The sequence below is a fragment of the Triplophysa rosa genome, linkage group LG7 (genome assembly GCF_024868665.1).
Source record: "Triplophysa rosa linkage group LG7, Trosa_1v2, whole genome shotgun sequence".
NCBI lineage: Eukaryota > Metazoa > Chordata > Actinopteri > Cypriniformes > Nemacheilidae > Triplophysa > Triplophysa rosa.
Window position 1 is genome coordinate 20647962 of NC_079896.1, and position 13304 is coordinate 20661265.

A 13304-nucleotide genomic window follows, 5' to 3' on the forward strand; every position below is an offset into this window, starting at 1 on the left:
TATTTTTTCCTACTATGGCAGTCAATGGTGCCTCAGAACTGTCGGTTGCTATCATTTTTCCAAATATCTTTTTTTTGTTCAACCAAACAAAGACATTTATGCAAGTTTGGAACAACTAGAGGGTGAGTAATTCATCATAGAATTTTCATTTTTGGGTGAACTATGCCTTTAAGACTTTTAATGTGCAGCGAGAGGTTTGGATGTGGCTACTGGAAACTGGTGGTCTTTTAGAACAGGGGGCTCATTTCATGCGTCAGAGTTCTCTTGTACATGCAGTCTCTGATAGTGATATTGTGTTCCAAACTAAACAATAATGCAGTTGCCAAATACAAAGCCTTTGGGTTGATTTAACAACAGAGCTCACATACAGGTATAATGAGGTCGGTAAAATAATATATGGATACAATTTCAAAAAATTGATTCAAAATAACATATTTTGTTTAAATGATGAAAATGGGGAGGTTTTATTTGTTGTTGCACATAACAATTGCAGCAAACCTATAGAGACCTCAAACAAATCAAGATTTTACCACAGAGGCTTCACATGAGACATGTGACATTCCTAAGCATTAGGTAAGAAATGTTTTGGAGGGTTGAGCAAAATTCAGAATTTGCCACACTTCCCTTTAATCCATTGGAATGTAAATGAAATTACTACAACACAAGATCCAATGTACGTTCTTCACCAAAACACACTTGATATTGACTTGGATCTGCTCCATGTTGTTTGGCTCCATATGATGATATTGTGGTAAATTAGGGCATTCTAGAAAATGCCTGTGTAGTGTTCATCTTCTAATATAATAAAGTGAAGCTCATTGATTCACAGAACAATTTCATAATTTTACTGATCTGTTGCTGGGTAATCAATTATTTGGGAATTAAAGTCAAACAACGTACATGCACAAAGTGAAATGATACATCAAAGCCAGGTCAATACATTTGACTTATAATGTACTATAGGCCAAATAACAGACAACTATAAAGGTACATCAGATCCTGATATTAACACATCTTTTTTAGAGACTGTATCTAAGCTGCTGTCCGACAGGTGAGATCTGCCAGCTCTGGGTGATTTACAGCCAGAGCGATGGTCCAGGAGGATCACAGATCACCTTCTCTTCCAGCCATTATCTCTTGTCAGAAATTTTGAGCTGTACCTCTCATACTGTAATCTAGAGTTGCTAGAGCCTTATCACCAGGCAGAAAGGCTTGCACTTCCAGGACAGCATATGTTTATTGATAAGCCTTAAATGGACATGTGGTGGAATGGTGGTGTCCATAGTTCACATCATTATTGTGTTGAAATAAATTTTTTCTTCAGTCCAGAGCAAGCAAAACAGTTTATCTGTTCCGTCAAACTCCGGAATGAATATTCTCTGATTGCTTCATGACATTGGGGTTATATTTGGATCTTGGCTGATTGGCTGGTGTGTCTGAAAAGTTCATATAAACATTGTTGAGAGTTAAAGTTTTAATTGCATTCAACCATGCAATGTCACCCATTTATATAACATTAATTGGATCATACATTGCATTAAATCAAATCAAATGCTTGCTTTTTTAAATTGTTACTTGACATACAGTAAAAGGCAAAGCATCAATCATGTGTTATAAGAACAGGGATTGTGTGTAAAAATCATCTTTGTCTGAATGCGTGAAGTGTGCATAAAGAATCTTGTACTACTCATCAGCGACACTGTAAATTTATTGTCAAAATTTGACAAATTCTGAGGCACAAAGCGCAATCTGACTGTGGGAAATCATGTGTTAATTGATTGCATACATGACGTTTTGGACTCTAGCTATAGCTGTAAGCAAAATCTTACTACTCATGAGACTGACAGTTGACAGGCATGAAGGAACAGGTGTTGAGCTTCACGGTCCCATCAGAAGGCATCACCTACTGTGAAAAAGGCTTTTTTGAGTCCCTATCTATTCCTCCACTCTATCACTTAGCAACCTCTGATATTGTGTCCACAGTCTGTAACTGAGATTCAGGTGTTGAGGTGGTGGGAACTGTGGGTAAGGCAGAGACCTTTTTTGAGTTGAAGAGTTTTTGTTACTGCTACATTGTGTAAAGATCCATTGTTCACTGAAAGTGATTTTGAGAAGTACATTAAACTTGATCTTCAGTTGGGCATTTCTTTGAAATAAGTTTTATAAGTGCTCAATTTTCTACCTATTTATGTAAAACGCTAAATAAATTAAGTAACTGAATGACTAATGCATAAGAATCTGAAAAACGATCTTCCAAACTGTTCAAATTATTGTCCAGTCCCTAGTATATGTTGTGGTATAATTGTATTGCTGTTTATTTTGAAGTTGTTGGAGAAGTTTACTTATTGTAGATTCTGGCCCTTTTACTGCGAGAGTTAATGAAAATTAAGCATTAGATGTAGGCAAATGTAGATGAATCATTATGTTGTTGAATTGTTGCATGTGTTCAAGAGCATAGTGACTCAGTATTTATAGTGTCTGATAAAGTGTCCATCCCATCTCAATCCCCCCACTGCCCCATCCAAAAGTTATCCAATAAAGAGGAGTACCTCCAGCTCACTTTCAGGAAACACAGTCCAGACAGTGCAAAGAAGCACACCACTTAAGAGCACAGGCAAGTGAACATCGAAACTCTTCTCTTCTCTTCTCTTCTCTTCTCTTCTCTTCTCTTCTCTTCTCTTCTCTTCTCCTCTCCTCTCCTCTCCTATTTTCTTTTCTCATGTGATCTTTTCTCCTCTGGTCTTTTCTCATTTTCCATTTTTTTTCATGTAGCATTCTCTAAATTATTATAGATTTTTTCTTCATAATAAGATGCTGACTTTTATTAACACCGAAGAATATTGAATGCAAGTATACAGTATCTAATGGAATAAACGTATTTGCAGTCTGCGACGAGCAGTCCAATATTCTGTTATTTAACAACAAAATACAGACAATTTTATGATTATCGTATTTTTCCAATGTAAAAGTATTTGGATTCATAAAGTAATCCAAAGCAACTCATGATGCATTTAGACTATACATTTTGCATTCCTTGGCATTCAAATCCTGTAAAACAACTGCTTGTAAGTGTCTTACATAACTTGTAGTTGTAACTATAACTATTTTTCTGGCTTAGTGTTGTTTATTTATTAAAGCATTTTGAAAATGAATTACATTACAGATGCTATATGCTAAAGCACCAGCATGCTGGTATTACAAAGTATGTGTTCAAGACTTTTATGGGAGCTTTCAATGGTTTGCTGGAGTTTGTTAGATCAATGTAAACCCCTGATGGCATTTTGTAGATCAGTGTGAATTAGCATTTAGAATGTTGGTGTTTGTAGGTGTTGCGTATGTTGGGTTAGTATGATATGAAGTGTGCACAGCAGGTCTGGTATGAAAATTATTGTAGTTGGCTTGTTAGTTGGAGACATATTTTCAACCACCTGTCCTGAAATGTCCCACAGACACCCTCTTGTTATCTTTAATGAGCTTCATGTTTCACGATATCACGTGTGGTTTAATTGGGCATGATTGTGTGGATTGACCTTTAGTATGAAAGGACCTTGTGCTTACACCTCCTTCTGTTACATACCATGCTAATTCTCTGTAAGTGTGTTGTTGTCTTAGACTAAAGGAATATGTCTCTTTCCTGATAGTAAGGCATGGGACAGCTGGAACCTCTCTTGATCTGGTGCCCAGTATTAGTGCCAGCCTGCAAGACCTAGGACAGATCAAAGAATTTGCTCAGAAGCAACAGTGTGTGCTCTGACAATTGTTCACGGCATAGATTTAGCGGACTCTTTTACCTCTCTGTGGGAGACTGTATTAATGCTGCTACAAGATCAGCAGATTCTGTAGCCATCTTTAAGAATCGTCTGAAAACACATCTCTTCCGTCAACACCTGACTGATCAGTTCTCACTTCTATCTCTTTTCTACTCTTTCAAAAAAAAAACCTTAGCTCTGTATACTGTGGTGGCTATATGAGACCAGTTTTCTTTTATTGCACTTATGCTTTTTGTTGTCCTTATATTGTTCCAATTGTTTCCATTGTTTCCCTCATCTGTAAATCGCTTTGGATTAAAGCGTCTGCTAAATGACTAAATGTAAATGTAATACAGGCATCTATGAGATCATGCTTTCTTTTTGGTCACTGTGATGAATATTCAAGCGCTGTGATTTTTATTTTTATTTAAATCAATGAGAATCTTCATCAAAGTTAAAAAAGATACATTTTGAAATGATAAGAGACTATCTGTGAAATTAGACCACATGATTGGTGTGGAGATCATAGCGTTCTGTTCACAAACTCCAGTCTGGACACAGTTCTGAAGGATAACAGAGAAATATTAGCAGAGCTTTACTGAGGGAGACAGAACAGCTGGACTAATACACTGGCATGCCTTCCTCTCTTTCTTTAGAAAGTGTGTGTCATAGTTAGACTTTATCTAGCAGAACAGGTATTATAGGCCTACTGGGTTATGTGCTCATCAGTTTCATGCCAAAACGTCTCCAAATGTATTTTCGACTATCAACAACCCTGCATGTTTGCAACATTTAAAATCACAACTTTTATCTTTCAGGCACATAAAGCCCAAGATGTCAGAGCGCTATGACTGCCACTATTGCAAGGAGTCTCTGTTTGGAAAGAAGTATGTTCTGCGTGATGAAAATCCATACTGTGTGAAGTGCTATGAAAGCCTTTACTCAAACACATGTGAGGAGTGCAAGAAACCCATCGGCTGCAACAGCAGAGTAAGCTTTTTTCACAGTTAGAAACCTTTATGCTGATCTGGTGATGGCTTCTTTTTACTAGCAAAAAGTAATGGTAAAGTCATGCACGGTTAGTTAAGAGCATCCAAAACGATACAACTTCGAAACTTCTTCTTGACCATGCTGGGCTTTTCAACAGGGTAAAAAATTATACTTTACAGTCCACTGGAATCACACATATTATTCAGAAATAGCTCTTGAGAAGGTAAAATTTGTCATTGCTTAAATTTGCTTGAAGTTGTGGTACACCTTTTATTAGACGTTCTGAAAAATGCACAACCAATGACTCTTCTGGCAGACTAGTTTAAAAACAAAACTGATTGGATCTGAGCATTTAGATAAATCTAACTGCTAAAATGTCATTTTTATATAGTAACACTGCACAATGATCTGGAGCTTTGTGTGACTCCCCCCAGAAAGCCATGAGATCACATGGAGAGTGGAAGGGGTGAATGAATGCCAGCTCATTTTGGCTGAACACAGGAAATCATTGCTGGGGTGTGAGCCCAAACCCAAACAAAGAGAGCAGATGAGCTTTTGTGGAATTACCAGCACCCCATGACCCTGGTGATGGACATATAATCCTTTATTGTCATATCAAGGACAAAACAAACCCTGTGTAACTTAAAACTTACACTTAAGAGGTACACTAAAGCATTTGTGGATAAAAGATACATGCCATTTAATTATTAGTTTACATATAATTATTATTTATATAAAGGTACGCAAAGTTAGATGTATAGATAAAACTGTAAATACTGGTAAATCTTGTTATTAAATTGAAATATTTTCTAGCCAGGACATCCAGAATTCCCTAGCACTCCAAACCCTTAGCACAGTGTTTCCCAACCTTTTTTCTGCCGCGGCACAGTTTTAATTTGCAAAATATTTCACGGCACACCAGCATCACATTAACCACTAAAATATAACAAAATGGCACAAAACTGCATTGCTTTAAATTGCTTGTTAAGACAGCATATTATAATAAACGTAGTACTCACATATGATGTCAATGTGAAACTTGAGCTTGTTTTGATGAACACAAAGATGATATCCTCGCTGGAATTGATGACAACGACACACGGAGCTCTTGGTCAACTGCTCTCAAACTTTCTCTAGTTTTGTTCTTTATATAAGTCAAACTAGAAAAGCTGAGCTCACATAAGCAGGTTGTGGAAAAAGATAACAACACTGAGATTGCACTGTCTGCAATGACTGGGTACTCTTTGGCAGCAGTCAACCAGAAACTGTCAGGTCACTGAATGTAATTTTCAAACCACGGTCCTGTCTCATTTCAGTGAGCTGCTCTTGTTGCTGCAGCGACAGTCCATTTGCGTTATCCATTGCAGATGAGCTAAATGGGTCTCGAACCCAGTCAAAGGCTTCAGGTGATGTTAAGGGGAAATAAAAAGAGAATTTTTCTTCGAGAGTTGATAGATGCTTACAAATTACCTCACACAATGCCGCAAAGTTGTCTGAATGTCCAGTTTGGGCAAGGGGAAACATCTCAAGAGAGTCTTTTTCCACATGTTGTCGCCAGAGGGCAAGCTTTGATCTGAATCCATGCAGTTTGTCTGTGCTAGTTAGTACATTTTCATTTCTCTCTTGCATTCGCGTGTTCAGTTCATTCAAGTGTGCAAAAATGTCCGCCATGTATGCCAACCGTGCACACCATTCCTCATCTGCCAACAGCAATGCGTACTCCGATTTTTCCGCTGTTAAGAAGGTTTTCAGTTCTTCCCTCAGTTCGTACACACGCGACAAAAGTTTACCACGGGACAGCCATCGGACCTCCGTATGAAGCAATAAGTCTTATGGTCTGCCCCCATCTCCTCACATAAGATAGCAACTAGTCGGCTTTTCAAAGGCCTTGTTTTTATAAAGTTGACAATACGCACTGCACCATCCAACACATTCGACAGCTCCTTTGGTAACGTCTTGGCAACAACTGCCTCGCGATGCAAAAAACAGTGCGTGACCGTTACGTTCGGATTTTTTTCTTTGACTCTACTGACGAATCCCTTGGTATTCCCAGTCATGGATGCTGCTCCGTCGGTACACACACTCACGCAGTTTTCCCATTTTAGTCCTCCTTGTTCAATGTAATCGGATGTCACCCGAAATATTTCCTCTCCTGTTGTTTTTGATGGCAACTCTTTGCAAAAATAAAAATTCTCTCTGATGATTTCACCATCCACAAAGCGCACGTTCGCTAATAGCTGAGCATTCCCACTTATGTCTGTTGATTCATCAATTTGGAGTGCAAATTTGACGCTAGTTTTTATTTTTTCCAGTACAACACTCTCAATGTCAGCGGACATATCGTCAATGCGTCTGGCGATTGAATTGTTTGAAACGGGCACTTTTGCAATTTCTTTGGCAGCATTTGGACCCAACATTGTTTTCACAATTGCTTTGCATGCAGGCATAATTAATGACTCCGCCACCGTATGTGGCTTTTTCGATTTTGCCACTAAACCAGCAACCAGGTAGCTAGCTTCGAGAGCTTTTTCAGACACTGTGGTACTCTTTCTCATCAAAGAAGCCTGTTTCTCCGTTTGATCTCTCAAACGCACAAAATAGTTTATGTCTTTTTTAATAAGTGATGGATGTTTTGTTTGTAAATGACGTTTAAGCTTGCTAGGAACCATTGCATGGTTAGATAGTTTTTCTCCACAGACTAAGCATAAGGGTAGTGCTGCCGAGCGATCCCCGGTGAAAGTGAATCCATATGACAGATAACTGTCGCTGTATTGTCTTGAGCTCACCGTTTTTGCTTTCTTTCCTGTGTCTCCACTGCTAGAGGGCCCAGGTTCCGATTCAGGGTCGTTAGATTTTCTTTTCAAGAATTTATCCATGTTTTCCCGTTGGTTTTAGTAGCGTGGTCGTAATTATGTGTGGAATTCACACATGGGAAAATCGCGGGCTACGAGGTCACGTATACGTACAGTCTCCTGGATGAGATCACGTATACGTGGTCAAATACGCGATGAGGTCACAGTTGGTTTACTTTTAATTGTAAAACATTGCTGTACATCTATATTTTATTTATTATTATTCAAAATTGGCCATTTTCCACGGCACACCGGACAACTTGTCACGGCACACTAGTGTGCCACGGCACAGCGGTTGGGAAACACTGCCTTAGCAGCCCCCTAGCAACCATCCACATCATTTTGACAATGAGTTTTGCACATGAGCAATTCCATGCAAATGTCAACCTTAAGACATTTTTACAAAAAAAATTTACCCATGGTTTTCACCATACTGATAGGTCAGATGTCAGTAGTTGGTGGTTTAAATACCCTCTCTTAAAGTTTATAAAGCATAGTTTTCCATATGTGAGTGAATTGTCATACCTATAACGGAATTGTCATGGTTCTGCCCCATCTTGTCTTTCTTTTCTTGATCTTGTGGCAGAGCCATGGCAGAACCTCTTGTTTCATGTGGAGAGAAGCATTTTGGCCCACTTGGCCTTCCACATGCTCTCTCCAGGTCTCATCTTTGTCCCCGCCCTCTTGTATCCCTCATTATTGCTTGTTATTGGTTTCATGCCCTATACCTGTCCCCTCTTGATTTGGTCCCTTATTTAATGCCCCTTTGTTCTCTGTCCTGTGCTGGTTCATTGTGCGTGTATGTGCCTCTTGTATGGTGAGTGCCTGTTCCGTTTCAGTCTAGTTTAGTCTAGTCTAGTCATTTGTAGTTCATGTTTATGTTAATCTTAGTCTTGTTAGGTGTAATTAGTCTTAGTCCTGTCCTGTTGTAGATTCCCCTGTTTTGTTATGTTACCCCCACGTGGGTCTTTGTTTTGTATTTTTGTTAATAAATGTCTTGTTAATACCCCTTACCCGCTGTCTGCGTTTGGGTCCTCTCTCCTTGTCTCACCACGTGAAACTTGACAGAATGAACCAGCCCTTATTGGACCCAGCAGACAGAGGGATTGCAGCGGGAGGGGTCGATGCCTCCTGGTTCCCCTCCAGGGTCGATGCCACTGGACTCCCTTCCAGGGTTGAGGCCGCCAGAATCCCGTCCGGGGTCGAGACCGCCGGGCTCCCTTTCAGGGTTGAGGTCGTCGGGTTCCCCTCCAGGGTCGAGACCACCGGTGTCCTGTTCCCGCCACAGATCCCTGCCGGCATCCCAACCGGTACCCAGGCCTGTCCAGCCGACACCCTGTCCTATGTGTTGTTCCTGTCCCGCCGGCGATCCAGCCGGTGTCCTAGCTGCTGCCCAGCTGCTGCCCAGCTGCCAGAGAGCGCTGCCCAGCCGTCGGAGAATGCTGCCCAGCTGCCAGAGAGCGCTGCCCAGCCACCGACATCCTGTCTTGTCTTGTCGACGCCCAACCCTGCTTAGCCGGTTGCCCAGCTGGCGATTCAGTCCATGTGTCAGCCGGCGATCCAGTCCGTGTGTCAGCTGGCATCCAGTCCGTGTGTCAGTCGGCATCCAGTCCGTGTGTCAGCCAGCATCCAGTCCGTGTGTCAGCCGGCGATCCAGTCAGTGTGTCAGCCGGCGATCCAGTCCGTGTGTCAGCTGGCATCCAGTCTGTGTGTCAGTCGGCATCCAGTCCGTGTGTCAGCCAGCATCCAGTCCGTGTGTCAGCCGGCATCCAGTCCGTGTGTCAACCGGCAATCCAGTCCATGTGTCAGCCGGCATCCAGTCCAGGTCCGGCCGCAGCACCGGCATACAGTCCGTGTCTTTGGACTTGTGTGTACATTTGTGTTCCCCAGTTTTGCCTTCCTCCTGTGGACTCTTGTGCTCATCCCCCCCCCCAGAGCCATTATATTTATCATGTTGCCCTGTTTTTTTGTTAATGTCACAGTCTGTCTTATCTTGTTTGTTCCTTGAGTGGCGTCAGGTTGCCGCTCCTTAATGAGGGGCTTCTGTCATGGTTCTGCCCCATCTTGTCTTGCTTTTCTTGATCTTGTGGCAGAGCCATGTGGAGAGAAGCATTTTGGCCTTCCACATGCTCTCTCCAGGTCTCGTCTTTGTCCCCGCTCTCTTGTATCCCTCATTATTGCTTGTAATTGGTTTCATGCCCTACACCTGTCCCTTCTTGATTTGGTCCCTTATTTAATGCCCCTTTGTTCTCTGTCCTGTGCTGGTTCATTGTGCGTGTATTTCACTTGTATGGTGAGTGCCTGTTCCGTGTCAGTCTAGTTTAGTCATTTGTAGTTCATGTTTATGCTAATCTTAGTCTTGTTAGGTGTATTTAGTCTTAGTCCTGTCCTGTTGTAGATTCCCCTGTTTTGTTGTTACCCCCACGTGGGTCTTTGTTTTGTATTTTTGTTAATAAATGTCTTGTTAATACCCCTTACCTGCTGTCTGCGTTTGGGTCCTCTCTCCTTGTCTCACCACCCGTTCTTGACAGGAATTCTCACATCCATAATAGTCCATATTCCTCATATGAGCACTTTATGAATTTATGAAAATTAACTTGTTCTATGAAGAGCCATCCCTTCTCCATTTGTTGGGTAATATTGCTTTTTGTTTGTCTCATTTTAATTCACAGAAATCCTACAAAGTATGTGCGTGCGTCCTTTTTTGTCATATTCATAATGCATTAATTTTTCTGATGTCTGGACTCTATCATCAGGGGTTTAGTAAAATATAAACATATTGGTAATAAATACATTCTCTAAGAATTTGACTCAAAATGTCACATCCATAGCGCTGGAATGCAAGCATCACCCAGAAAATACAGTAAATTTGGGGGATGATATATAGGGTCAATGGCAATACACTATAGTTTACTAATACATGATGGTGTAGAGTAGACTGTGTGCTCCTATTATTACTGTGTCACATTACATGGTCATTAGTCTTGGTGAGGAGGCTAGAAGACAAGCCTGGGGTGGGCCACATCTGTGTGTCACGTCCTTGGCCCAGTTAGCCACCTCCCCCCTTTAGAAGCAGCCAATCAGTATGACCTCATACCACCTTGGGCCAGCACACACTCTGTCTTTCTTTCCAAATTGGTGGATAATTAAAATGCTGTGTAATACACTTATCCTGAGGCCATGTGTGCTCACCGCGCACGACAGAATTTCACTAACAAACTTCAAATGGCAGATCATGCTGTGATTGGGAGAACGACCTGCTGTGAAACTGACATTGCAAAACCCACCAGCTGTTCAAAGTCTTGAAAAAGGGGCTGCCAAATGACCCCAAAAGACCACCGAGGCCAAGCACTTTTCTTCGTTAAACCCAAGATTAATGCATGTGAGGTGCACAGTTTCAATACTTCAATGTGTTTGTCTCCATCCAGGATCTGTCTTACAAGGATCGTCACTGGCATGATGAATGCTTCCACTGCTTCAAATGTCCTCGTTCTCTGGTGGACAAGCCATTTTCAACCAAGGATGAGCAGCTACTGTGCACTGAGTGTTACTCTAATGAGTATTCCTCGAAATGCTATGAGTGCAAGAAGACAATTATGCCAGGTGAGGGAACAGTAGTTTGCCCATCGTGACTTTCACACCTGTTCTTGAAAACATTTAACTTTGGAAACTGAATGCTGTGTACCAAATAGCATAAGATTTATAAGATTTGTTTGTGTTATTTCTCTGTATGATTGTCTTTGTTGTCTCTCTGATTCTTTTCTATTAGGCTCCAGAAAGATGGAGCATAAGGGGAACAGCTGGCACGAGACCTGCTTTACCTGCCAGCGCTGCCAGCAACCCATTGGTACCAAAAGCTTCATTCCTAAGGAAAACACTAACTACTGCGTGCCTTGCTATGAAAAGCAGTTTGCACTGCAGTGTGTGCATTGCAAGAAGGTAAGATTACACCACCATTACATAGCGTATTAAAGATGTTTAATTTACATTTAACCTGTAAATTATGAAAATGATTCATACTGACATAATCTATCTTAAAATATATATTTATTACATAGTTGACAAAGAATGTGTGCTGGTGTAGTTTTATTGTGTTTACTTTTTATAATGATACAAGACTGACGTAATTTTATAAAATAATTACATAAATATTTTAAGTTACGTGTTTAGTATGCTTTTTTAAAATTAACATACAAAACCTGAGATAGAGCTCCTGCAATAACTCCTGTTCTTCTTTAGCCAATCACCACTGGGGGCGTGACCTACCATGACCAGCCGTGGCATAAGAACTGTTTCCTGTGCACTGGCTGTAAGCAGCAGTTGTCTGGCCAGCGTTTTACCTCTTGTGATGACTTTGCCTACTGCCTCAACTGTTTCTGCAACCTGTATGCTAAGAAGTGTGCTGCCTGCACCACCCCTATTAGTGGTATGACCCATCAGCCTCCATATTTACATCTTATTTTTTGAAGATTCTTGTTAAGTTGTAGCCTATGAAGTTAAATGAAATAACTAATGATTTCGTACTTTTGATAAATAAATAAAAAATCCACTTATATGGTAAAATTTATAATTGATCTGCAACAGATGGAATTGCAATATGTTATAATATGATACAATATTGACTTAATGGTTACATTCTGGGTGGGACTAATACTTTTACTGACCAATAAAAAAATGAGAGGGGGCCGTTTGTTACTGTTTGATGCCACTGGTGAAAAAATAAGAATATGCCAGATTTACATTGTGTATGAGACATCTAGTGGCACAGAAATTACACACTTCACCTGTACATTTTTCTTCTTTACCTTTTAGCAAATAATAACCCATATTTCACATTACAATATTTCAATAGTGATCAGGAATCCTGCTTTCTATTGACCCTCTCTACAGGCTTAGGAGGTAGCAAATACATCTCCTTTGAAGAGAGACAGTGGCACAATGACTGCTTTAACTGCAAGAAATGCTCAATGTCCCTGGTGGGTCGTGGGTTCCTGACTGAGAGAGATGACATTCTGTGCCCTGACTGTGTCAAAGACATCTGATCACACAACGCATTTCCTAACCTTTAACTCTTCTATCGAAGTTCCAGCTTTAATTTTTGTCTAATAAAGGGTTTATATACATAATAAGTTTTAAAGGGGCTTTCTGTGCATGCCAGGGTCTATTATCATAAAAATGTGTAATATTATCTCAGAAAAAAATGTTTTTTGAACTCTTAATTTAGAGTTAGTTCATTGTGAATGTAAAATCAAAAGATTTGGCAATTTACATTATTTGCTTGTTTATTTTTTTCATGCTAATATTTGTTTTGAATCAATTGTATTTGTCATTTATATCGTTAACATGTATTTTCTTCAGCTCCTAATAAACTCATTGAAAAGGCATTCAAACAATGACTTACATACACTGCATAAATATGCATCAGCTGTTCTGTAGCCATAGCAAATTCCAAAGCTTGTTTTCATTATGGAGCTCTAATACATTTAATGCTTTCTAATACACCAGGGCAATATGTTTATTGTCAGTGTTTTTATTGAAGGTTATATTACATCAGAAAATTCCATTTCAAAGAGCACAAATGCAGACACATACATGTGCATACATTTATCAAGTATGGTGTAACACACATGAAAATAGGCCTACTCAAATGACACAAAAGACACAAGAATAATATTCTATAATAAAAAAACACTTTATTTACTGTAGATCTGTC

The 13304-nt window shown here is 40.1% G+C and overlaps 1 protein-coding gene across 2 annotated transcripts; it reads left to right on the top strand.

Moving 5' to 3' along the window:
* The first annotated feature begins 2537 nt into the window (after positions 1-2537).
* fhl2b (four and a half LIM domains 2b) lies at positions 2538-12969 on the top strand. 2 transcript variants are annotated; one of them, XM_057339039.1, is made up of 6 exons: positions 2538-2614; positions 4568-4739; positions 11020-11194; positions 11361-11530; positions 11831-12017; positions 12482-12969. In XM_057339039.1, exons 2-6 carry the CDS (start codon positions 4584-4586, stop codon positions 12631-12633), a joined length of 840 nt encoding a protein of 279 aa, XP_057195022.1. In that variant the 5' UTR covers positions 2538-2614; positions 4568-4583; the 3' UTR covers positions 12634-12969. The 2 variants fall into 2 exon arrangements, with proteins under 2 accessions (XP_057195022.1, XP_057195021.1); XM_057339038.1 differs by lacking the exons at positions 2538-2614; positions 4568-4739 and adding an exon at positions 9133-9416.
* The last annotated feature ends 335 nt before the right edge of the window (positions 12970-13304 follow it).

Coding starts and splice junctions, on each gene's coding strand:
- fhl2b (XM_057339038.1), top strand. CDS start 9,135: ATGTGTCAGCCGGCGATCCAGTCCGTGTGTCAGCTGGCATCCAGTCCG. Junction 9,417..11,019: donor TCAGCCGGCATCCAGTCCAG/GTCCGGCCGCAG, acceptor GTCTCCATCCAG/GATCTGTCTTACAAGGATCG. Junction 12,018..12,481: donor CTGCACCACCCCTATTAGTG/GTATGACCCATC, acceptor CCCTCTCTACAG/GCTTAGGAGGTAGCAAATAC.